The sequence below is a fragment of the Aedes albopictus genome, chromosome 1, assembly GCF_035046485.1.
Source record: "Aedes albopictus strain Foshan chromosome 1, AalbF5, whole genome shotgun sequence".
NCBI lineage: Eukaryota > Metazoa > Arthropoda > Insecta > Diptera > Culicidae > Aedes > Aedes albopictus.
This window is the reverse complement of record NC_085136.1, coordinates 133577502-133604970: the sequence shown is the minus strand read 5'-3', so window position 1 is coordinate 133604970 and position 27469 is coordinate 133577502. Positions and strand designations below refer to the sequence as shown.

General features: G+C 45.8%; 1 protein-coding gene across 20 annotated transcripts in view; it reads right to left on the bottom strand.

The window, feature by feature from the left end:
* The window catches only part of LOC109422898 (disintegrin and metalloproteinase domain-containing protein unc-71), a 1549374-nt gene that overhangs the window by 1097343 nt on the left and 424562 nt on the right, over positions 1 to 27469 (bottom strand). For all 20 annotated transcript variants that reach the window (XM_062845411.1, XM_062845413.1, XM_062845424.1 and 17 more), the window contains exon 2: positions 743 to 1986. In XM_062845411.1, coding sequence (XP_062701395.1) covers positions 743 to 812 — 70 coding nt within the window. In that variant the 5' untranslated portion in view covers positions 813 to 1986. The remainder of the gene's footprint in view (positions 1 to 742; positions 1987 to 27469) is intronic.

Here is a 27469-nt window from a genome sequence, read left to right as displayed (position 1 = left end):
TGTCACTTGAGTTTTATTGAAATGGAGTTTCGAAGGGACGAGAAAGGTTCCATCACCGCTACGTGTATTAATTAGGGTTTTTTCCTGAATTTTAGAATATCGAGGTGATAAATCGACCCGAGTGATGTGACTCACCATTTGATTTACATGGCAAGTTACCTCATTCGAGTCGAGATTTCAGACCTCGATATTCGAGTGGAATTGCTCGATGAGCACAACAATTTACACATTTCCGACCAGTTGGAAACTATAGTATGTTTTTCCAATGTTTAAGGAAGGTAGCATAATGGACTGGACGTTTCAAACTATCGTTGCATAGCTGCGCTGCGTTCCTCATCTAAACTGTTCGATTTGGTTATTCTCGACAAGCTCGTTCAGAGCTACGCTCAGCATATATCATAAGAGCAGTATGATCTTACACCTAGACGTTCAACGACCGTTAATTTAACCGTTTTTACTTCAGTTGTGAAACTTAACGGATCAAACCATTTGCTTACAAATGTGTGGTAGTATGTGTATTAGGTATAAAGAAATTGCCGGATATGTAGGGGTCTAGAATTCCTGGAATTGATGGACGTTAAATTTGAATATTTCCTTCCTGACAAATTTGAGTGGATCGTACTTTAACTCTAGCTTAAAAGAAGTGAACCCAAGTTGAGGTTCCAGTGTATAAATAATTTCACAAGGTAATTCCTTCTTAACGTTTCAAAACATAATCAATCCCAATCAATATCCCACTTACCTCCAGCGGACTCGACGAGTGCCATGACGAGGGCTAGGATGGCAGCCCTCAGTGGGCTCACGAGTTTCATTGCTGCTAGAGTAGTTGCCGCTGCTGTCGCCGTCGACTACAGATGATTTCCACCAGCTGCAGATCACCACCTCCACCACTACTACCACTACTACAGCTACAAAAACAACAACACCAACCACAACGACTGTCGACGACGACGATGACGACGACTCCGATGCGATCTACTCCTTCCGGATGGACTCTACGGTTGCGGCAGTAGCGGCAGCAGCTGGCGGTACAATTGTCACAATCGTCGCTATCAAAGGTACTGACACAGCTACCGGCAGTAGGTCGGATTAAACGAGGTACCGGATCGGTACTACTATTACTATCAATGGGCCTTGTAAGGGTAGCTGCGCTCGATGTTGCCTTCGTCTCCGGATGGTGGTACAGACGCGGCCGATATAGTGGTGCCATTCGAAAAGGAACCAAAACTATCGAAGGGAATCGAGACACCGAGACTCATCTGCTGCTAGCACCTAGGATAGCTCCTTATTACTCGACGGAACCGTTTAGAATCTTTCGAGTTATGATTTGCCATTGGATCGTAATCGTAGAATTGGTTAACACAGAACACGCACACACAATCACTCGCGCCCGAATCGTGAAACAAGCACTCGCGTAACGACCCACCGACCTTTCGCCTTAAGACTAGTAGGAGTATGTAGTTGTACAGTTAAAAGTGATAGTATCAGTCGTGTAGTTCCTGCGCTGAAACCGACCGTTGTTGGAAACGTGTATTCTTGAAACGACTTCGCCTAACCTTCTTTCATCTCTACCGACTAGAATAGGACACAAAGGAAACAACTACTTTCAAGGTGCACTTAATTGTTATTTTCTTGCGCAAAGTCACCCCCTCCTTTCCTCGACGGGCGATGCTGCGAAATTGTAATCTTATTGTTTTCTATCGCTCTTGAAGCAGCTCTTGTCCCAAGCTGCTGCGCTGCACAATAGGGAGGATGTGCAAGGACTTGGCGGAGTTTTCTTTCTCCACTCCACCCGATGATGTCCTAGTTACCGGTAGTGTCTCTATGGTGGCAACTCTCTTTCATGAATGGAGAAGAGTAGGAGGAAGGATGCCTTTCTGTGTCTCCCCTTCAGTTTCCTAGGAAGCTTTTGTTCTTGTTGTTGGCGCTGAATGTAGTTCTGCTATTCTTCTTAATTCTCGAGACCGAGAGCTTGCGAAGGCTTACCTGTGGACGAGATGGAGAAGAAAAAAACAGGAAAAATCAGTCTGATATAATTAGTGCCGGAGCAATTTCATTTGCTTTTATGGTGTGTTTGTGCGGGGCATTGCATTGGAAACGTGCGCAGAAAAAGTAGGTTTTTGTATTCACACTGACTGGTTTCCGCGAGCGCGTTGTGTGCGCTGTTTGCAGAGGCGGAAAAGCAAAGCTTTTGCGCTCGCTTGGAGGATTAAAGTGGTTTATTTTTTCATATTATTCGCCCCCAAGGTACATAGATAGTAAAGAACATCGGTAATCCTTGCAGGTAATGCATAACTTATTTTTTTTTTTTTAATTTCAAAGTTGAATGGAGCTGCAGAGTGATTTTGCGTACTTGTAACAGCAGGCAGATGATGTAGTAAGCTATTGAGGATATTATTTCATTATGAATGAACATAACTAATTGTTAGAAGATAATCTTCGGATAGACGATAATTTATGGCTATTTCAGCGTATTTCATGTAGGGCATGTGAACCAAGCCCGTGCACTAGGGGGGGGGGGGGGGGGGGGGGTTTGGGGGTTTAACCCTCCCCATTACCGGCGCTTCATACACTATGCGCCCCTCCGCCTTTTGCCGAAATTGGGAAAAACCCCTCCCTTGGCGCCACTTCTGTGCACGGGCCTGATGTGAACCATACCTTGGCCTAATATGCCAGCCGTCTATGACAATAGTCCATTTTACGGGTTGATTTTATGATTGAATTCGACAGGAGTCACTACCACGTGAAAATTAATAACTTCATTAACATTGTAGTCGGTTCGTTAAATGGCTCATTTTGACTAAAACTCGTTAATAAGAGCACTAGAAATAATATTTTGATTATATCACGTTTACAATGCAATGTATGTTTCACCAAACGGTAGTAAGCTGAAAAAGAACACAGATTGGCGTCGGGTCAAATCCTGTTATACTCTGGCCTACGAGGTGAACACGCTGTTCGCCACCGTGGAGTTGGTTTCCTGCTCAGCGCTCACGCCCCCGCTGCACTCATGAAGTGGGAACCTATTAATGAGAGGATAATTGTAGCCAGATTCAGAACACGGTTTCGAAACCTTGCCATGATCCAATGTTACGCTGCCGAATTGCAAGACGAAGAGAACTTTTACAGTCAACTCAATGCTGTCGTGGACAAGATTCTGAAAGGTAATATCAAGATCCTCATGGGTGCCTTCAACGCGAAGGTTGGTTCCGACAACTCGGACTATCAGCAAGCGTTTCCCGTGATGGCGTCACGGAAAATCAAATCGACCACATCGGCCTCAGCCAAAAATGGAGACGGAACCATCTTGATGTGCGGAACAAACGTAGCGTCGACATAAACGTCCGACCATCATCTTCTAATAGGCGAGATCCGACTGCGCATTGCCAGGATCCATCGACAGGAGCAGAAAATCGGGCGTCGGTTCAACACACGCTGACTGAAAGACGCTGCGATGAAAAGCTCCTTCGTCGAGGAGCTAGAGAACTGTGCTGCGGATATTCCAGCAGGTGGAAGCTTTTTTTTTTTTTTTTAATTTCTTTGTATTTGTGAATTTTAACTTATTGCTAATTCTTCACACAGCAGGTGGAAGCGTAGAAGATCAATGAAGCGCCATCAAGAACGCCTTCGTCACCATCGGCGAGAATAATTTGGGTGAGCTACGCTCCCGGAGAAAACAGTGGATCACAGATGATACCTGGAGGAAGATTTAGGAGCGAAGGAACGCCAAAGCCGCGATAGAGCGAGCGAAAACATGAGGAGCCAAAGCCGTAGCCCGTCAGTGCTCTCGAGAAGGAAGTGAAACGCGCATGTAGACGGGATAAAAGAGCGTGGGAAGACTCAGTAGGTGACGGAAGCGAGAAAGCCGCAAACACCGGCGACATCCGTCTCCTCTACGATGTTTCACGTCGTCTTAGTGGGACTAAGATGAATGCTACGATGCCCGTGAAAGACACGTCTGGACAGTTACTGACCGACCCAGCTGACCAGCTGAAACGCTTGTTCGAGCACTCTGGAAACCTTTTTCAAGTGTCGGTCACACCATCAACACCTCAGCATGATCCGCCAAGGGTTCAACGCATTACCCATGTCAACACCGAAGCTCCATCAGTGCAGGAAATCGAACAGGGCCCCAGGGGGCGACCACATATCAGCTAGGATGCTCAAAATTGACTCCGTAGTATCCGCACAACTACTGCATCAACTATTCAGTAACATATGGGAAACCGCGACATTTCCGGCAAGGCGTCTTTGTAAAGGTACCCAAACAGGGTGACCTGACTGTATGCGATAATTGGCAAGGCATCATGTTACTGTGTATCGTTCTCAAAGTCCTCTGCAAAGTGATCCTTAGGGGCTGTCCATAAACCACGTGGTCATGAGGGGGGGGGGGGGGGGTTCGGCAAATTATCATTTTGTATGGACTAATAAAAAAATTTGTATGGACGAATGACCACGCGGGGGGGGGGGGGGGATTTGAAAAGTCCCAAAAAAATGACCACGTGGTTTATGGACAGCCCCTTAACCGGAGAAGATTGACGCAACTCTCCGACGGCAGCAATCAGGATTCCGTGCCGTACGATCCTGTGTGGACCATATTGTCATGCTCCGTATCATCCTGGAGCAAATCAATGAATTCCAAGAGTCTCTCTACCTGGTGTTCATTGATTACGAAAAAACTTTCGACTGTATCAATCACGGAAACATGTGGGAAGCCCTTAGGCGCAAGATTCTCCCTGAGAAAATCCTCGGCCTCATTGAAGCACAGTACAGGGCATTTTCGTGCAGAGTACTGCACAACGGTGTTTTGTCCGATCTCATCCAGGTCGTTGCTGGAGTGAGGCAAGGATGTATACTATTACCGCTACTGTTCCTCATCGCAATCGACGAGATCCTGGTAGGTGCGATTGATCGCGAACCAAACCGTGGATTGCTGTGGCAGCCCATAATCATAAATGACTTCAAATTGGCTGATGACGTTGCTCTCCTAGCTCAACGGTGCTCTGATATGCAGAGCAAGCTCGATGATCTTGCCAATCTTTCCTTAGCGGCAGCTATTACCATCAACTTCTACAAGATGAAATCGTTGGATGTAAACACGGTCAACCCTTCCAGCTTTACGGTAGCTGGGCAATCAGTGGAGAATGTTGAAAGCTTCCAATATCTTGTTAGCCAAAAGGCGGCCGATGGCGGCACCAAGATCGGGATAGGTGCACGGATCAAGAAGGCGAGGGCTGCTTTTGTGAGTTTAAGAAATGTATGGAAAAACAACCAGATTAGTCGACGCACCAAAATCCTGCGGTATATAATTCACGCATGCTGGCCTCACAATTGGATCTCCAGAAATTCGGGAGCGAAAGTGGAGGTGAGTCGGCCACACTCTACGCAGGGGCTGAAACGAAATCTGCAAGCAAGCGTTAGATTGGAACCCAGCAGGACATCGAAGCAGTGGCAGACACAGAGACTCATGGCGGCGCAGCCTCAACAACGAAATAAAGCAAGTTGACAAAAATTTGACCTGGCCACAGGTAAGTAAGTAAGTAAGTAGTGTAGGCTCATTTTATGTCGAAGGCACAAATGTCGCAAATGTAGTGTAACGTGCCTCTAGATACCTCATCTATGAAACAGACAAATTGTCCGGATCGGTTGTACATTACATGTAGGCTACTACACCGGGCTCTCGCTACATTACATTATCTAATGGCAACAAAAATGTCCCAAATGGAGGATTACGTACCTTATTGCAAACTCTGGGGTAATTTTGAACAGCAGGCACGGAATTCCGTCACCCGTCGTTGATCTTATCGAGTATGTTAGTTCCCGTCATCAGCCGTTCTAATGTTGGCAATCTTCCGCTACGTTGCGTTGATCTTCCGTATCTGCGTTTACTGCGCCATTCATGTGTTCCTTGAAGTGCTGCCTTCACATTTCAATCTCCTAACCCGAGTAGCTTGTTGCTTGAGAACGGCACTGCTTCCCTACAAACAAACGGACGCTGACACCAGCCAACAGATATCAATTTTCTCATTGCATTGCTTCTAGTTACAATACGACAACCATAATTAAAAAGCTCAATTGAAACAATGTATCAATTTCCTGCACGGATGGACCTTCTCCAGCAGCCCTAACTTTTTCCATTAAAGCATCAGTTATGTAGTTTTTCTCAGTGCCAACTGTTTCCCTTCCGTCGTCATCACCTCGCCACGTCCGTTAAACAGTGCATTTCCATTATCATTTCCCTTCTTCGCGTCGCTCGTCCCGAACTAACTCCACACCGTCAGCCACGACAGTGTAGTTCCGCGTATCCGCTTATACTGTCGTTTCTTTGCCCGGCTTCCGTGCAATGTTTACGCTCGAAAGTGGCACAAAAATTAAGAATTCCTCGATGCTTCAGTTCGCCGTGTTTGTGCGCAAGTATGTTCCCGCACCCAATCCAATGGGACCTCCAAGCGGTTCATGCACCGTTCCGAAGCGAAGACGCCTCCAAGTTTCTCGCCACCTCCCCCGGAAGCGACGTGTCACTCGGGCCGACATAAATAAGGCGAATGTTGCTTTCTTTTGTTCCTGACGACGACGACGACGACGACGACGCTCTTCGGGGAAAAATGCATCTTCATCGCTTTCTAGCCGCGGCGATGGCGATGTTGTTGCTATTGTTGTTATCGTCGTCGCTTGTTGTCGACTCCGTTCCGTTCCGTTCCGTAGATAGATCTCCGTGTGCAGTGCATCCGTTGCGATGCGATGTCGGTCGGTAGCTTGCAACAAATGAAGGTGGAGATGCCGCCACTTCTGTTCTGGAGAATGTCCTCTGTTCTGTTTCGCAAGTGAACGCGAATGAGTGAATGGTGCTGGCGTGGAAGCTTTTCTCGTATAGCTGCTCTCCTCTATAAGAAACGGAAGCCGGAAAAAACAAGAGCATCTCGTTTGCCGATGTACTTCACTGGGGGTGTTACCGCCGATAGCAATGTTCCGGGCGTGGATGAAGTGCAGAACATCGCAGCAAAGTGATAAACAATAAACTTAATATATTTGCAATTTTAACATATAAATTGTAGTTTATCTTACGGGGAGGTTTGTCGTTGCCCGGGGGGCTTTCCGTTGGATTCCAACCGTTGACATGGGAGGATAGGCGGTGTATAGAATGTCAACGAGCGATGGGGAAGCAGGAAAAAGATTGTCACGAAGTGATTAAATATAAACAATGTTGTGAACAACGGGATGGCTTTAAAAAGATTAAAACCGTGAAAATGAAAACATGAGTACAGAATTAGTAAAGTGAATGAGTAATTTGGTTTACGGTACATTCGATGTTTTGTTTTGTTGGAAATTAAAGTGAGGCTTGATATTGTTCCACCCATTTAGCTACAGCTGTAAAGGCATGACCAAGTTGGGGGTAATGGTTTCGATTCCCGGTCCAGAACTTTTCGTAAAGTATCATGTCTACCACACGGGGTTTGATTCGTGTCACGGCCATGCCCATAGGGGGGGGGGGCTACTTTACCCCGAACTTCCCACCCCCATTCGTAACATAGGCCTGCTTTAGGTGATGGTACCAGGACACAAATCATGGGACTGTAAAGGCCATGACAGATCCTGCTAGAGACACTGACTGATGTCGGTACCAAAGATGCCTTTAGTCGGAACGGAGCGGAGTCGATTATCGACGTTACTTTTTATAGTCCTGGCCTCGAACTGGATCGTTACACTCACAGCGATCACCTGAAGGTTCGCCACAGAATCAACTTCAACAACAGCATGCAGTAGGTAGAGGAAGATGTGGCTAGGCCAAGGCCAAATCCTGGTAGGTGGAAGACATCATCATTCGCTGTGAGCAAAACCTACTTGCTAAACTAAATTTAGGCGATGGCGAGCTAATGGTGGTGCTCTCGCGTGCATTCGATGCGATCATGTCGAAGCAAGTCCTCCCCAGCAATGGTAGACGACCGGCTTACTGGTGGACTCAAGCGATTGCGGACCTGCGCCGCACCTGCCTACGGGCTACGTGGCGGATGCAGCGAACACGAATTGCCGAAGAGCAAAACGAATGCCGAGTGGTGTTCGCCACTGTTAAAGCCGCACTGAAAACTGAGATAAAGGCAAGCAAAAAGGCCTGCTTTGAGGGTCTCTGTCAGAGGACCCATGCGAATCCGTGGGGTAATACCTACAGGATCGTGATGGCCAAGACAAGAGGTGTAATAGCTCTGATCGTAGTCCTTGGCCTTTTTTTCGTAGGACAGCCGGGCTAGCGCTGAGGATAGGGTCACCGATGTGGAACTTGCGGGGATAGCAAAGTCTCTTAGCGAAGGTAAGGTCCCAGGTCCGGACCGAATTCCGAACTTGGCCTTACAAGTCGCTATTGCAGAGGCTTCCGGGATATTTAGGTTACAGAAATCCCTGAACAAGGATGTTTTCCCAGAGGTTTGAAAGTGGCTGAGCCTGGTTCTATTGTCAAAGGCGGGGAAACCACCCGGAGACCCGTCGGAATACAGACACTCTGTCAGAGTGCCAATACGAACCCGTGGGATGACGCCTACAGGATCGTTATGGCCAAGACGAGAGGTGCGATGGCTCCTACAGAGCAATCTCCAGAGATGTTGGAGGGGGTCATTGGAGGACTTTTTCCGCGTCATGATCCTAGTCCTTGGCCTCCTTTCGTAGGACAGCCGGGGACTGGGGCTGGCGATGAGGAAAGGGTCACCGATGTGGAACTTGCGGGGATAGCTAAGTCCCTTAGCGTAGGTAAGGCCCCAGGTCCGGACGGAGTTCCGAACCTGGCCTTAAAAGTAGCTATTGCAGAGGCTCCCGAGATGTTCAGGTCTGCTATGCAGAAATGTCTGGACGAGGGAGTTTTCCCAGAAGCTTGGAAGAGTCAGAGCCTGGTACTATTGCCAAAGGCGGGGAAACCACCCGGAGACCCGTCGGCATATAGACCAATATGCTTGATCGGCACGGCGGGGAAGGTGCTCGAAAAGATCATCCTCAATAGAATGTTGAGGTTCACCGAGGGCGAAAATGGTCTTACGGAAGGGGAGGTCGACCGTAGACGTTATCTTGTCGGTTACCAAAACCGCCAAGAAAGCACTCGAGCCTAAGAGGAGGGGAATTCGCTTCTGCGGGGTAGTGACTCTGGACGTAAGGAATGCATTTAATGGCGCCAGTTGGGCTGCTATTGCCGATGCGCTCTTGCGTCTGTGCAGTACGGCATGCGTCTGGGGATACCAGGGTACCTGTACAAGATTCTCGAAAGTTACTTTCAGAATCGAGTACTAGTTTACGACACGGAGGTGGGTCGGAAGTGCTTTCACATAACCTCAGGAGTCCCTCAAGGTTCCATCCAGAGCGTTAATGATTAATCATAAATTTAATCATGATTAATGATTAATGATTAAGATTAATCAAAAATCATTAATCATAATCACAAAAATTTCTCATTTAATCATTAATCATTAATCTTAATCACACTGATTTCCCAATTTAATCATTAATCAGTAATCATAATCATAAGAAAAAAACTAGTCAATCATTAATCATTCATCACCAAAAATGATTCATCATATAAAATATATTATTTAATTAACGTTGAACTTTTCGTCATTGAAATCATCGTCATCATCAAACATTTGAAAGCAGTTTTTTCGTTCAAAACAAAGGTTTTTGCTATGAAAATATATTCACTGTACTCCATATGAGGAATATAATGCAGTGAATATATTTTCATGATCCTTGTTTTGATTTGCAGCGAGAAAACTGCTTTTTATTTTCCGAAAAATAATGACGGATGCTTGAGCCTTAAAGTTGGTTTAAATGCTGTTCTAAATATTATAATTTGAGATTTTTCTTTCAAAAATCTCCCAGACAAAGTAATCTTTTACTTTTAAAACTTCAAAAATATTTTTAACAACAAATATGTTTTAATCACTTCCAGTTTTTGTGATTGATTAATCATGATTAATCATGATTTTTAATCAATGAACCATTTTTAATCATTAATCATAATCGATAATCACAGATAAAACCAAATTTAATCATTAATCATAATCTTAAATCATCCTCAAAATCAAATTAATCATTAATCATAATCAATAATCACTGAAATAAAAATTTTAATCATCAATGATTAATCATGATTAAAATTTTTGTTAATCATGAACGCTCTGGTTCCATCCTGGGTCCGGTGTTATGGAATGTCATGTACGACGAGGTGTTGAGGTTAGAGTACCCAATAAGAGGGGAGATTGTCGGATTTGCCGACGACATTACGCTTGAAGTGTACGGTGAAACGATCGAGGAGGTGAAGTTGACTACCGACCACTCGATCAAGGTTGTGGAGGCGTGGATGCGGTCCAGGAAACTGGAGCTGCCTCACCACAAGACTGAGGTAACGGTTGTTAACAACCGGAAGTCAGAGCAGCAAGCAGAGATCAGTGTAGGTGAGTGCACTATCCTGTCAAAGCGCTCCGTCAAACACTTGGGCGTGATTATCGACGATAAGCTTACCTTTAGTAGCCACGTCGATTATGCCTGTAAAAAAGTCTGCACAGCTGTTGTGGCACTGTCCCGGATGATGCAAAATAGCTCTACAGTACACGCCAGTAAGCACAAACTTCTGGCTAGTGTTGCTACGTTTATACTTAGGTATGGCGGCCCGGCGTGGGGCACTGCGCTAAGTACTAAGCTACCGACGAAAGCTGGAAAGTACTTGCGGTTGCGAGCGCGTACCGTACCGTGTCACACGACGCTCTCTGCGTCATTACTGGTATGGTGCCTATCGGCATCCTTATCAGTGAGGACATGGAGTGCTTCAAAATGCGCGGCACAAGAGGCATACGCAGGACTACCAGGATGGCCTCTATGGTCAAATGGCAGCGCGCGTGGGACAGTTCCACCAAAGGAAGGTGGACCCATAGGTTAATACCGAGGGTAGATAGTTGGATTAATAGGCGCCATGGGGAAGTATCTACACCGTTTCGGGCATGCGGATTCTCCCGAATCCCAGTGTGCAATGCTTTAGACTTTAGAGTAAACGGCGGAACACGTTTTGTTCGTGTGCACGCGTTTTCACATAATGCGTGTCCGCATGCATGCCATATGCGGGGAGGACACAACTCTGGACAATTTGGTCCAGAGGATGTGTAGGGATGAGTTTGGCTGGAACGCCGTTTCAACGACTATCACCCATATCGTCTGGAAGCTACAGAGGAGGTGGCGCGTGGACTCGGAGAATGGCTAGTTCTGATGCAGTACAAGAGGTGGTCCAGGGGTTCGGAGTCGGCTTCGTAGGTCATGCGGTCGAGATCAACCCTTACAGCGATTAAGTGGCCGCGGAGAGGAAGTCCCGGTAGTGGTGCTGTCGTGGCGTCGGTCTACTGAGTTGAATCCGAGCCCGCGGTTGGAAAGGGGTCCCCGGCAAGGGCGGGGCAAGTAGAGACGCTGCTGTCTGCAACCTTCTGGTACAGCTGATAGGGCTTGGAGGGTAGTGATACCCTTGCATTCAGCAGGTCAGATCGGGTTGCACATGGGCATCAATTCTTGATATCTGCCAAGCAGTTGGGCGCGAGCGGGGTTAACCATGCCCGCCTTCCGAGGACAAAGGGAGTGGTGAGGACCACTCGGGAAACTGGCTAAGCGCCAGCATGCTATCGTGATGAACTCTCCAAAGCGAGTCATCAATGTTCGTTGCTGCAGACTACGCAGCTAACCTTGAGGGTGCGATGTGCACTAGTACCTTTCTGAAGCAATGCCTTCTTGGTGGTTCCGGAGAGACGAAAGGTTTGGCGACCATGGGGCTGTTGTGTAGTGGGTCAAGAAATGAATAGTTCTGTCTATGACTTAGGTTATAGAAGACGATCCTTAATATCACATTACCTTGACCTCCCTGTTCAGGAGTCTGTTGAGAAGGTTATCCCACCATGGTTTAGAAGATAAAAGAACACAAAATATACAAACCAAACAGCCTTTGCCAGAAGAAGCTTCCAGTTAAAAACTGTGGAAGTGTTCATTGAACACTAAGCTGAGAAGCAGAATTTGTGACAATGAGGACGTTACGCCAAGAAAAAGAATAGAACGAATAAGAAGATCCACCACGCTAGAGCCCTGCATTACCACGGTAAGGGACACATTACTGTTAGGGGTGCCCAGATGGCCTATTCCTAAAACTCATCGTGTTAAGTTAAAACTTATTTTTGGGCCCACCGTGTTCATAAATATAGCTCTAATACCTCATCCACACCATTTTGCCAAACGGAGGCCCAAAGCCAGAATAATTTGTCAGCTCTCTCAGCCCAACCAATCATCACCCAGAAACAGACTCATTTTCCGCGGTTTTTCGTTGTTTTCATTCACATTGACATTTTCGCATCACTTGTCCTTTTCCGAATGGAGTTTCATTGTTCGGCGGGGAAAAATTGTGTCACCGAGAGTAGTGCAAATCAGCACGCTTTCGTCGAACAACAATAAAAGTCCGCGTCCCGAAACGGCAGCGGCGGCGACGGCAGCGAAAAGAAGACAATCCGAGCGCAATCCGGGAATCACTAATCTGCTGAACATGTTTTCATTCAATACCTCGCCGGATCCGACGCCCGTTCGCCCACTCACTAGCTCACCGTTAAGTTCGCTCATTATAATGGCAATGGTTGCGATGTGGTGCGGTGGTGGTGCGCTAGTGTGCTTCTGCCGAACCTTGCAGTTAGGCATCCTGGAGGCACCTCACCGCTCGCGTCCCTCTCAACCAAACCATAATGGAGTGTTTTGAGCCAAAGCGCGGCGGAGAATTAACATAAATATGCGCGCTCGTTGCGAAGCTGACAAGTTGCAAAATAACACAATGGCTAGCTGGTGCTGCCGTCGAAGTCTAGCTAGCTGGTTCTTTCACACTTAGGTACCTACTGAAACCGCCCACCCACACGCTTCGGAACTAACCGCAAACTATCACGAGAACGGGGCGACATATACCAAGCACGGGGTAGAGGACGTAGCTCGGAGCTTTCTACAGTCAGTATCCGTGACCGATTTTGAAATGTGACCCGAATGGAGGGTAATGATGGTTTTACAGTAAATATTGAGCATTGTCGGTCCGCAATGTTTTATCTAAAGCAACTCAAACTCTAGATCAGTTGCAACTTGTCTAGATCAAATATCATGTAACCAGATTTTAGTGCAAACTCTTACAAGACACTTCTCTGACGACATCAAACCTCTAGAATGGATGTCCAGAGCACTAGAGGTTTTGTCTGTCCATAACAGTGTTCTGCCCATGGTTCTGTCCCAGTATGTGACACAGGTGATTCAGAATAGATTTTAGGGGGCATATTAGAGACTTTTAGGAAGTTCCAGGGGGCTTCGGTGAGCTTCATGGCATTTCAAAAGCATTTCAAGGAGATTCGGGAGATTTGAAAGGGCATTTCAGAGGCTCCAGGACGTTTCAAGGGATTTCAGAAGATTTCAGGATCGATCCAGAGGGTTTTGGAGCATTCAAGAAGCTTTCAAGATGTTTCAGGACCCTTATGTGGCCGACAGGGTACCCGGGTACCCAGTGCCCATTTAAAAAGCACGGTGTAGAAAAAATCAAAAAGTTTGTCGGACACATAACGGTTAAGAGGGTTTTAGAGTGTTTTGGGGGTTTCAGAGACGTTTCTGGAGTTTTTTATTCGGTCGTTCTAGGTAGTTTCAGAAGGCGTCAAGGAGTTTCATGAAAGTTTCAGTGATGTTGGTCTTGGAGATTCAGGTGGTTTCAGGGGCATTTCAGAGGAGTTTTGAGCGGGTTCAGTAGCGTTTTGAAACGTTTCAAGAAGTTCCAGTAGATCTGGTGCATTCAGGGTTTTGGAAACCCGTGATCGCAATATTGATTGTAATATAGTATGGCCTAGACGTTCACGAATCCGGTGGACTTGCGGTCCCAGATCATCCTGAGGCTGAGAGTGGCACTAGAAAATGGGGAAAAGGTACAATTTACGACACCTTCCCACGTGTTCTGGTTCACTTTTCACTGGGCGGGTCTATTTCTTCCGACCTTTCATGTCCCGATGCCCGTGAAATTAGTCAGTGTATCTGTCCCAAGTAACCATACATACATCTACATACATTTATTTGTTCAACATCACATTTAGGACAAGACATAATCAACAATAGTACGTCACAATACTCGGTTTGTGGCTGCCGTTCTCCATCCTCGTTCGCGCCCAATGCTCGCGTGGTTCATTCTTCTCTGCCACACATCGTTCTCCTGCACACCGCCAAAGATCGTCCTCAGCACGCGTCGCTCGAAAACTCCGAGTGCTTGCAGGTCCTCCTTGAGCATGGTCCACGTCTCGTGTCCGTAGAGGACCACTGGTCTTAGCGTTTTGTACATGGTGCATTTGGTGTGTGAGTGAATCTTTTTCGACCGCAGTTTCTTTTGGAACCCGTAGTAGGCCCGACTTCCGCTGATGATGCGCCTCCGAATTTCACGGCTCACGTTGTTGTCAGCCGTCAGTAAGGATCCGAGGTATGTAGATGAATTCCTCCACCACCTCGAAAGTATCCCCGTCTATCGTAACATTACTACCCAGACGGATCCGGTCGTTTTCGGTTCCGCCTACCAGCATGTACTTTGTTTTTGAGGCATTCACCACCAGTCCGACCTTTGCTGCTTCGCGTTTCAGGCGGGGGTACAGCTCTGCCACCGTTCCAAATGTTCTGGCGATAACGTCCGTGCTATGCGGACGACCATAGCACACAAATCGACCGGATTTTGAGAAAATCGTTCCCCGGCTGTTGAGCCCGGCTCGTCGCATCACGCCTTCCAGAGCGATGTTGAAGAATAGGCATGAGAGCCCATAACCTTGTCTCAGTCCTCGGCGAGATTCGAATGAACTGGATAGTTCACCCGAAACCCTTACGCAGTTTTGCACACCGTTCATCGTTGCTTTAATCAGTCTAGTCAGCTTCCCAGGAAAGCCGTTTTCGTCCATGATTCTCCATAGCTCTGCGCGGTCGATATTGTCGTATGCCGCTTTGAAGTTGATGAACAGGTGATACGTTGGGACCTGGTATTCACGGCCCTTCTGGAGGATTTGCCGTACGGTAAAGATCTAGTCCGTTGTCGACCGACCGTCGATGAAGCCGACTTGATAACTTCCCACGAATTCATTCGTTTTAGGCGAAAGACGACGGAAGATGATCTGGGATAGCACTTTGTAGGCAGCATTCAAAATAGTGATCGCCCTGAAGTTCTCACATTTCAAATGGTCGCCTTTCTTGTGAATGGGGCAGATTACCCCTTCCTTCCACTCCTCCGGTAGCTGTTCGGTTTCCCAGATCCTGACTATCAGCCGATGCAGACAGATGATCAACTTTTCTGGGCCCATCTTGATGAGTTCAGCTGCGATACCATCCTTACCAGCTGCATTGTTGGTTTTGAGCTGGTGAATGGCATCCTTAACGTCCCTCAGCGTGGGAGTTGGTTCATTTCCGTCCTCCGCTGTACTGGCGTCGTCGTTTCCTACGTTGCCGTGGGCTCCCGTGCCTACGTTCTCCACGCCTTTCAGGTGCTGATCGAAGTGCTGCTTCCACCTTTCGATCACCTCACGTCCGTCCGTCAAGAGGCATCCGTTTTTATCCCTGCATATTTCGGCTCGCGGCACGAACCCGTTGCGGGATGCGTTGAGCTTCTGATAGTACTTCCGTGTTTCTTGGGAACGGCACAGCAGTTCCATTTCTTCACACTCCACATCTTCCAGACGGCGCTTTTTCTCTTGAAAGAGACGGGTCTGCTGTTTCCGCTTCTGTTTGAAACGTTCCACATTCTGTCGAGTCCCTTGCTGCAGCATTACCGCCCCCGCTAAGATCTTCTCCTCCAAAATCGTTCGGCACTCTTCGTTGAACCATTCGTTCCGTCGATTCCGTTCCACGTACCCGATGGTGCTCTCGGCTGCGTCGTTGATGGCTGCTTTCACTGTACTCCAGCAGTCCTCTAGAGGGGCCTCATCGAGCTCGCCCTCGTCTGGCAACGCGGCCTCGAGATTCTGCGCATATGATGAGGCGACATCCAGTTGCTTCGGTCGCTCTAGGTTGTACCGTGGCGGTCGCCGGTACCGTACATTGTTAATGACGGAGATTTTTGGGCGCAGTTTGACCATTACCAGATAGTGGTCGGAGTCGATGTTGGCGCCACGAAAGGTCCTGACGTCGATAATGTCGGAGAAGTGCCGTCCGTCAATCAGAACGTGGTCGATTCGAGATTCCGTTTGCTGTGGTGATCTCCAGGTGTAAAGATAAGGGAGGCTGTGTTGGAAAAAGGTACTACGTATGATCATATTTTTGGAGGCGGCGAAATCAATGAGTCGTAGGCCGTTTGCGTTTGTCTGCTGGTGGGCGCTGAACTTACCAATCGTCCGTCTGAATTCATCCTCCTGGCCTACCTGAGCGTTCATATCTCCTATGATGATCTTGACGTCGTGGCTTGGGCAGCGATTGTACTTTCGTTCGAGCTGCGCGTAAAATGCGTCCTTGTCATCATCAGTACTTCCGGAGTGTGGGCTGTGCACGTTTATTATGCTGAAGTTGAAAAATCGGCCCGTGATCCTCAGCCTGCACATTCTTTCGTCGATCGGCCACCAACCGATCACGCGCCTCTGCATATCATCCAACACAATGAAAGCTGTGGCAAACTCACCTCCACTTTCGCTCCTGAATTTCAGTCGCTATCGGGTTTTGATGACATCGACGATGGGGCTCCACGTTGGAGATTCAATTGTGAGGCCACCATGCACGAATTACATACCGCAGGCATCTATTGATGAAGACCTGCAGCCGTTTAGTGTTCTCCACTGATACACACCAGGTTTCACTGGCGTATAGCAGCAAATATTTCACGTTCGAGCTAAGAATTCAGATTTTGGTGCGTCGACTGATCTGGTTGTTTTTCCATACATTTCTTTAACTCGCAAAGGCAGCTTTCGCGTTCTTGATCCGTGCATCTATGTCGATCTTGTTGCCGCCATTGGCCGCCATTTGGCTACCATGATATTGGAAGCTTTCAACATTCTCTACCGATTGTCCGGCTACAGTAAAGCTGGAAGGATTGACCGTGTTTACATCCAACGATTTGGTCTTGTTGACGTTGATGGTAAGACCTGCCGCTCAGGAGCGATTGGCAAGATCATCGAGCTTGCTCTGCATATCAGAGCGCGTTGAACTAGGAGAGCAACGTCATCAGCCAATTCGAAGTCATTTAGGTGCTCCATGGTAATGAGCTGCCACAGCAATCCACGATTTGACTCACGGTCAATCGCACCTACCAGGATCTCGTCGATTACGATGAGGAACAGTAGCGGTGATAGTATACATCCTTCGGACAAAACACCGTTGTGCAGTACTCTGCACGAAAATGCCCTGTACTGTGCTTCAATGAGGCCGATGATTTTCTCAGGGAGAATCTTGCGACTGAGGGCTTCCCACTTGTTTCCGTGATTGTTGAGACGGTCTAAAGCTTTTTCGTAATCAATGAACACCAGGTAGAGAAACCCTTGGAATTCATTGATTTGCACCAGTATGATACGGAGCGTGACAATATGGTCCACACAGGATCGTCCGGCACGGAATCCTGCTTGCTGCCATCGGAGAGTTGCGTCAATCTTCTTCTGTATCCGGTTAAGGATCACTTTGTGGAGGACACAGTAACATTATGCCAGGCAATAATCGCATACAGTCAGAACACCCATTTTGGGTACCATTACTAAGACGCCTTGCATCCAGTCAGCCGGAAATGTCGCTGTTTCCCATACTACTCTGAAACACTTCAAAACCCTCTGAAACAACCAGAAAGACCGTTGAGATCCATTTTTTCCCACGCTGTTGGGCTAAATTTTTCCTCTGTATATGAGCTGAACGTTTCCAATCCAGTCACTCAGTCGCGGGTTCGATTCTCGATCATGGTATTTTTCGTAAAGGAAATTTCCTTGACTTCCTTGGGCACAGCTGAGAAGCAGGCTTTGTCCCTGTGGGGACGTTACGCGAAGAAGTGTAGAGGAGGAGACGCCACCGCTTATTCAATTCACTCTAATGGACTAGGTTGCTTCTCATTTCATCTAATAGATTATTCGTGAGTACATCCTCCTAATCGGGTCCTCCGCAGCTAGAAGCAAGCAGCAATCATCCAAGATCCAGCTCGCGTGCAAATAGTTTTCCAATGCAAATATGAAAATTTTCGCCACTGATCCTTGCTGAAACATCTGAGTGCTTGTGACACATCCTCCGGTCCGGACCGGATGAAGCTCTGCCTCTGGCTGCTGGCGATTAGAATCACTCGGTATCGTGACATCAGCACCGATGCTGATGCCTCGGGGATCATTGTTTTGTTTCGATTTTGTCATAATTTCAACATCACCAACCGGCACCAGTAACAGCAGCAGTAACAGCGGCTGCACAGGAACGACCCAACGAAATGCGCGACCCAAAGCGCGAAGCAGTTGATTTATTAAGCATCCCCAACCGGGTGACATTCTATGATGGGCGTGGATGAGATCGGTGGTGGTGGTGGTGGTACTATCAACTGTGCTAGGAACTGGAAGTTGGGGTGAAACGGACCCTGTAAAGAATTGATTTACGTCAACCTTACGCTAAATCACCATATTTGTTGGTATATGGTAAAGGAACAATACCAAACTGTGAAAACCCAAGAAATGTTAGCGTAAGTAAATTTAGTCCCAACGATCTCATTTATCACCGATTCCCCATGTACGTCCCGTGTTCACTTAGCGCACACTGGCATAATTAGCTCCAACAGATCGCGATGAGCTGACTAATCGAAGCTGATACCTCAATTGGTACGGACGGACGGACGGACGGACCATGGCGGGAGCAGGGAAGGAGGGTCACCTTTTGATCGCGATATGATGTCAGCTCAACTGGTTGTCCGGTCGCGTTTGGACGAACGTGCATCGCTGGGCTACGGTCCGGTACCTACTCGCGACAGGTTTATCGGTGTGTTGGCTGCCGGACTGTCGGTTTAGATTTTAGCGGACATGTCACGATAACAGCCAGCGACGGCGGCGATTGGGATGAATTTTTAAGTAGGCCCGATTAGTGCCTCGCAATTTGACATTGATTTATGCTGAATTTATGTCCCCGGAAAAGCTCCGGAGATGCATACCGAATGAGCCGAGGTGTGACTTCTGCGAGGGTGTCACATGAAAATCCGGATTTTGGGCGATGGGGTGAGCGATGGAATTTCAATGTGTTTAGAATATTAGCTAATCATGACGTTAAAGTGGGATAAATTTGTTTGATTGAGGGGAAATTTGATATTCAGTAGCACCACACAAAACCCCAAGAGCTTGCGCCTTTTCTTGGGCATGACATATTCGTAGGATGATATTAACTGTGGAAAGGTTAAATTCCTGTTGTTCGGCTGTGCGAGCCCGTATGAAGTTGATCATCAATATTAACTTCTTTTCTCGATCAACCTAGATAGCTGTGTAGTGACGGTAGCGATTGTTTCAATTGGCTAAGAATAACACTACGGACCGCCTGTTACGGTGGTAAGAATTCACCAACAGGTGACCCCTTATGCATGGTGTGATGCGGCTATATGCTTACCCTGCCTAGGAATAAATGGCTAGGGGGGGTCCAATAAAAACCTAACCGCTAACGGAGCCTGTGGAGTACCAGGGCGCCCTCCACAGTATGTTGCCCTTATTGCGCTAACCGGAGCAATGGTGCAGTGGACCTTGTGTTTCTCCGAGACAATCAGCTGCCCTTCTTTCTCACTGCCCTTTTTGTCTCACTTGAGGCTAAATAAGGGCAGGATTATGAAGACGTTGTTAATTAGTTTAAATTTTCACCTATATGGTTTCGCATTATGCGATTTACACAGTGTATTCTGTGTATCCTTGCCTTTGGCGTTTTCCAATCGATGCCGATCTGGTTTTGTTGCTGCTGTTCTTTGTTGTACTGTTTTTGCGAAGAGTTTAATCTTGCCTAGTTTGGGTAGTGGCTACGGTTGGGAAAGCTCAGATCAATCTTCAGCATAAAAGAACAGCAACAATCAATCTTTGTAGACTTATGCAAACTGGAACAGCCCAAGTGGCCTTGGTACAAGAACCTTACTTTCGTAAAGGGGAATTTCTATCTAGGAAACCCAGGGGACTGTTATGGTCTTCTTGTTTTCTTACCCCGCATTAAAATTATGCTACTGCGTTGAAAGATAGGTTGTCAGCTTGAGCCGTATGCTTGAGCCGCTGTTATGCTGGCTACGAGAACATTGCATTGGTGGGATAGGGATGCCAATTCCTTGAGGAAACTTTGTGAACCCGGTGTTTGTTACTTTCAGTAAACGAGAAATGGAAAACTAGCGTGTCATGCCCCGAGCTTGTGTGCTTGTCAACAACGTAATAGTTGCTACACTCATCTCTGAACTAACCACCAGAGATGTATGTTCTGTCACAATCGATACGTCTGTTGGAAACCTCAACAGGAAATACGTCCATTGCTCGGTGTGTTAACCGCACCATCCGCTGAGGATGCTTTCAAACAAGTCATCACATACTGCTCTTAAAAAGGATCTCCACTAATTGTAGGCGGTGATGCTAATGCTCACCATATTATTTGGGGCAGCTCAGACATTAACTTGAGAGGCTCCAGTTTGATGGAGTAGGTACTTAAGTAGTACAAATCTTGCATTACTTAACATAGGCAACCGCCCAAACTTTATGGTATCTGCTAGAGAGGAAGTGTTAGACATAACGCTTTGCTCTAGCAGAAATAGTTACAAGCTGACCAATTGGCATGTGTCAGATGAAGAATCTTTATCTGACAATCGCTACATCTTTTTTGAACATTCAAATGTTACTTCGCAAACATTGCGTTTCAGGAATCCTCGGTCAACAAACTGGGATCTTTTTACAGATTTGGTTGCGGCCAAATTTCATGGCAGGGATGGGAACACTCACTTGCGAAGAGTTACACTCACTTGCTATTTTCTCAGCTGAGAAGCGTACAATCAAGAAACGATGTATGGACGACTTTTGCCTTGTGGTTTTGTCTAAAACTTTGCCGAATAGAGTAGGGGTCGCACACGAATCCCAAAGTCGTGACAGAGCTGTGACAGCGACTCTCCACGAGGTGAGTGTAATTTACATTCACCTCATGGAGAGTTGCCTTCGCAGCTTTCTCACGACTTCGGTATGCGTGTGCGAACCCTACTCTATTCGGCAAACTTTTAGACAAAACCACAAGGCAAAAGTCGTTCATACATCGTTTCTTGATAGCACGCTTCTGAGCTAAGAGAATAGCAAGTGAGTGTAACTCTTCACAAGTGAGTGTTCCCATCCTTGTTTCATGGATTCTCACCATCCATTGACACTCCAAGTGATTTAGATGATGCCGTTGATACTACAATGACCTTCATCATGGAAGCTTTTGAAGAAGCATGCCCTCTACGGTCTGTAGAGATCACAAAAGGAACCCCTTGGTGGAACTCTGATCTGGCGAAACTCAGGAAACAATGTAGAAAGAGTTGGAACAGACGACGTTCGGCTGGATCGGAGGCTTTCAGGTCGGCTCGCAAGGCCTACAAGAAAGCTCTCCGCTCTGCTGAACGATCCGGCTGGATAAACTTTGTACAAATGTTTCCAGTTTGAGTGAAGTCAGTCGGTAAAACAAAATCCTTGCGAAATCTAAGGATTCCCGAGTGAACGAACTTCGTTTGCCAAATGGTGATCTGACTTTCTCTGATGAGAAAATTCTGGAATGCTTATTCAGCACACACTTCCCTGGATGTGTGGCTATTACATCTTCGGATGAACCTGATGTCTTTTCTTGTAGTTATGATTCCCTGGCTTCGGCTCGGAGTATTGTAACTATACTGCTGTGTGCAGCATAGTTGTCTCATGTTAATAGGGATTCCCATAGAACATGGGACAACAATGCCACACACGGCTGTATAATCGATTGAGTGGGTACTTAATAGCTTTGCTCCTTTCAAATCTCCTGAAACATATGGGATTTATCCTATTTTGCTTCAGAAGGGATTTGATTATTTCAAACTTGTTTTGAAAAAAAAAAACCTTAATTAATCCACCTAGCGGTGATGGCGCCTTTCTCGTGCCTTCGAAAACACATTTCAACACAACTCAAGTGACATGTTGATGATAACACAGCGTAACAAAAAATAACTTTTGGTCTGTCTCAAGAGCAAACTTATGTGTCTCTGACAGATTTTGGGCCGCTGAATCCGAATCCGGGCTCAGATTTGCTCCAACACGTCACAGTTTTGAGCTATACCTCAATTTATAGGGCAAAATATGCGATTTTGGGCTTTTTTGTCTGCTAGCCTTTTAAGCATGGAAATATATTTTCTAATCAATCAAAGGATAAATTGGTCAATTAACATCTAAATTAACGACTCATGCAAAATATTTCGTTTTACCAAATCAAATTTGATAGTTTTAAGCGATTTATGTAAGGTACGATATTTCACATACAAGTCACCCTCCAAAAGTTGCATGCAAGTTTTCATACTAACATTAAATGCCTAAATCTATCAAATTTAATTAGGTAAAACGAAATATTTTGCATGAGTCGTTAATTTAGATGTTAATTGACCAATTAAACTTTTGATTGCTTAAAAAAAATATTTCCATGCCTCATAACTTGCAGTCAAAAAAGCCCAAAATCGCATATTTTGCCCTATAAATTGAGGTATAGCTCAAAATTGTGACGTGTTGGAGCAAATCTGAGCCCGGATTCGGATTCAGCGGCCCAAAATCCTTCGGAAACACATAAGTTTGCTCTTGAGACAAAAAAAATGTTGCGCTGTGTAATCGCACTTTCATACGTATAACAGAAATCAATTTCATGGCATCAAAGATCATATCGTTTATCTGTTTTTTTGATTTTTGAGCCGCAATCTTGATGTTTAAGCCGCCATTTAGGATTAAAGTCCGACAGCTTGGAAATTCTGGTCGCTATTTTGAGCCCAAAACTCCATTAAACAACCGCCATTTTATACCCATATTGAACGGTTTTAGAGCCTAAACAGCTGCCATCTTGAAGTTTATACTGCATCATGAGTTTTGAGACGCCATCTTGGATATTTTAATCTTCATTTTTGTACTCCAGACTTCGTCCCAATACCAGATATACCCATATTGCATGGTTTTGAGCCTAAAACTCCATTAAACAGAAGTCATTTTGAGGTTTGAGCTGCCATCTTGGATTTTATACCACCATCTTCGATACTCCGTTTGTCATTTTTGCATTTTGGAGCCCAGATTTCTTCCCCATATCAAATATACCCATATTGCATGGTTTCAAGTTCTAAAACCTCTTGAATTTTAAGACGCAATCTCGGATATTTTGGTCGCCATCTTGGATATTTTAATCGTCATTTTTGGACTCCAGACATCTTTTCAATATCAAATATACATATATTGCATGGTTTTAGAGCCTGAAACTCCATTAAACAGCCGTCCATATTGAATGTTGAACCGCCATCTTGGATATTCTGGTCGCCATTTTTGGAGTCCAGACTTCTTCCCCATACCAAATATACCCATATTGTATGATGTCAGGTCCTTCAACTCCATTAAACATTCGCCATCTTGAATTTGGAGCTGCCATCTTGAATATCAGGCTGTCATCTTGAATTTTGAACCGAAATCGTGGAATTTCTGGTCTCCAGTGTTCGTTTCCGCATAAAATTCGTAAACCATGCTAAAGGTTACAAAAATCGCCGCAGTTTGATGTGTGATGGGGCTTGGTTCAGTTTTATATACGGCCAGTTCCACCGGTGCTGGTCCGAATCACTGAAATGGCCATAACTCCGGAACGCATCGACCTATCCGAACCATTTTTAGTAGCAAACAATGCGGTAGAACTCCGGTTCGGCTCGAGCTATAATCCGAAACAAAACATGTAAAGTTCAATTACTACGTAACGGTTGAGATTTGACCATATGCGTACACATTTTTTCACCATTAATGATCCTCTATCACTCCTTAAAAAGTTTGCATTCATCCATCGGGACCCCCGGAACTGGTTCCGAAACACTATCGGTTCTGATATGGTCTGATACTGTTTTCCTGCTAACCGTTCATCGGGTTACTGAAAATGTCGCTGTTCCCGAGCAAAGAACAATAACTGGCCACTAACAAACTGATAACTAGTGCTCGCTCCATAACTCATTTTACAATTTTGTGTTATCAACTTGATAACTCATGTAACCACACCTATCAAACTGGGAGGCATCACCGTCGACGACAACAATGGATGTTAGTTATCCATGACCGTTGCAAATATCTTTTTGAAAACAAAATGAGTTTTCATTTGAATGAAATTGATTGATTTACAGAAATTGTTATCAGGGTGCCTTTGACGACAACAAAATGAGCTATTTAAATGATATCTTACGTATACTTGGTTGTTATCATGCTTGTTATGTTGCCTGCTTATTCAGCCAAAATGAGAACAAATTTAGTTTATTATTTTTGATATCAGATAACTCATTATATTATCCGGTTGTTATGAAACTTTGCTCGGGTTTGATGTGCCGTATGCATGGGTTTGGTTCTCTTTTAAATTTGGTTCTGAAACCGTTTCCGGAACACTATCGGTTTTGATATGGTCTGAAACTATTTTCCTGCTTACCGTTCATCAGATTATCGAAAATGTCGTTGTTTGATGTGTCGCATGCATAGTTTGGTTCTCTTTTATATTTGACAACTTCCGGCGGGACATCCAGAACCGGTTCCGGAACACTACCGGTTAAGATATGGTCCGAGACTATTTTCCTGCTTATCGTTCATCAGGTTATCAAAAATGCAGCTGTTTGATGTGTTGCATGCATGGGTTTGGTTCTCTTTTATATTTGGCCATATCCGTCGGGACATCCGGAACCGGTTCCGGAACACTATCGGTTCAGATATGGTCTAATACTATTTTCCTGCTAACCTTTAATCAGGTTACCGAAAATGTCGCTGTTTGATGTGTCGCATGAATGAGTTATTTTCAATTTGGCCACTTCCGGCGGGACACCCCCAACCGGTTCCGGAACACTACCGGTTCAGATATGGTCTTATACTGTTTTTCTGCTAACCGTTCATCAGGCTATCGAAAATGCCGCTGTTTGATGTGTCGCATGCATAGGTTTGGTTCTCTTTTATATTTGTCAACTTCCGGCGGGACATCCGGAACTGGTTCCGGAACGCTACCGGTTCTGATATGGTCTGAGACTATTTTCCTGCTTACCGTTCATCATATCATCAAAAATGCCGTCGTTTGATATGTCGCATGCATGGGTTTGTTACATTTTCATGTCTGACCCCTCCCAGGGGTACCGGTCCGGAACACCTAAATGGCCATAACTCCGGAACGGCTGGACCGATCCGAACCATTTTCAATAGGAAACAATGGGACTATATGCCGCGTCGAATGAACCGTCGGTCATTAAAATCGGTTGAGGTTTACTGCCAAAAAGTGATGTGAGTTTTTTGTACACACACATACACACATACACACACACGCACACACACACACACATACACACATACACACATACACACACACAGACATCACCTCAATTCGTCGAGCTGAGTCGATTGGTATATGTGACTCGACTCTCCGGGCCTTCTATCAAAAAGTCATTTTTGGAGTGAACATATAGCCTTTCCGGTACACTTAGTGTACGAGAAAGGCAAAAACTCGTTTGCTGTTGCAAGGGTATATTCCCAAATCTTGGCGAGATATTACTGTGAAATTCATTCCGAAACTGGAACGTGCGTCGTATGAAGAAGCAAAGAGTTTTAGACCTATCAGTTTGACCTGTTTTCCTCTGAAATGCTTATAACGCATTGTGGATCATCACATCCGTGATGTTCATCTGGCTAACGTGCCTCTTCATGCAAACCATCATGCCTACCAATCTGGTAAGTCCACTGTGACTCTTTTACACAAGGTTGTTTACGATATCGAGAAAGCGTTTGCTCAAAAGCAATCTTGTTAGGGTGTTTTCTTGGATATCGAGGGTGCCTTTGACAATGTGCCTTTCGAAGCCATATTGGAAGCCGCACGGAGTCATGGTATACATATCTCCAATGATTTCCAATTTGGTTCATCAAAAGCTCAAAAACCGATATCTCTTCTCGACATTGCGTCTAGTAGGGATCAGGAAACTAAGAGTTTGTGGGTGCCCCCTAGGGGAGTCTTGTCATCGCTTTTGTGGAATCTCGTAGCAGATACGCTATTGAGGCAACTCAATAATAGCGGTTTTCCTACTACCTAACAATGTTAGTTGGTATGTGTATCAGCACCCTTTTCGACCTTATGCAAAACGCCCTTCAGGTAGTTGAGGGTTGATGTCGCCAAAATGGCCTTTCGGTTAATCCGAGTAAAACATCTATTGTTCTTTTCACGGAAAAGCGAAACCGTAATGGCGTTCGACCTTTGCATCTCTTTGATTCTGAAATCGATGTGACTGAACAGGTAAAGTACGTTGGAGTTATTCTGGATTCCAAGCTTTCCTGGACACCTCGTATTGGGTTCAGAATCAAGAAAGCTTGTATAGCCTTCGGGCAACGCTGGCGAACCTTTGTTACAACTTGGGGTCTAAAACCCAAGTATATCAAATGGATTTACACAACTGTTGTTCTTCCAATATTGGCCTATGTATGTCTTGTGTGGTGGCAAAATGGCAAAGTGAGAACGGTCCAATCAAAATAAGGCCATCTCCAAAAGAATGTGCATAATGGCGATGTCTGGAACGTTCTTTTAAACTCCCACGGTAGCGCTAGAAGTTATCTTTGACGTTGCCCACTACACATTTATCTCAAACAAGAAGCTTTTTCTTGTACTTACCGTTTACGGGTATTCGGTCTTCTAGAGGAAACTCCTGTGAACCGCACATCAATACACACCTCGTTGTTCCCACTTTCGGTGAATTGGGACAAAGTTGTCCTTGCTCCAAGTGATCTTACAATTGCATGTAATTTCCCATATAAGACATTTTCCACGAAATTCCCTTCTCGGGAAGAGTGGACATCTGGTTATCTGGAGAGAAGTATTTCAGACGGTATCATATGTTACACTGATGGCTCCCTTCTCGAAGGTCGAGCAGGTGCTGGTGTTTATTCTCGTGAGATAAGAATGTATCAGTCTTACTCACTTGGTAGACACTGCACCGTTTTCCAGGCCGAAATCTTTGCTCTTATGTGTGGAGTGCAATCGACACTTCAGCAGCACGTAATGGGCAAAGTAATATACTTCTGTTCAGATATCCAGGCTGCTATTAAAGCACTTGCTTCGGCCAACTCTAGGTCGAAGGTAGTTATCGCTTGTCGAACTCAAATCGAGGAGCTGAATTCAGCAAACGCTGTTCACCTTGTATGGGTATCTGGCCATTCTTCCATCGCTGGAAATGAATTGGCTGATGAGTTAGCTCGCACTGGAGTATCACATGACTTTATTGGCCCTGAACCAGCTATTCCGATATCGAAGT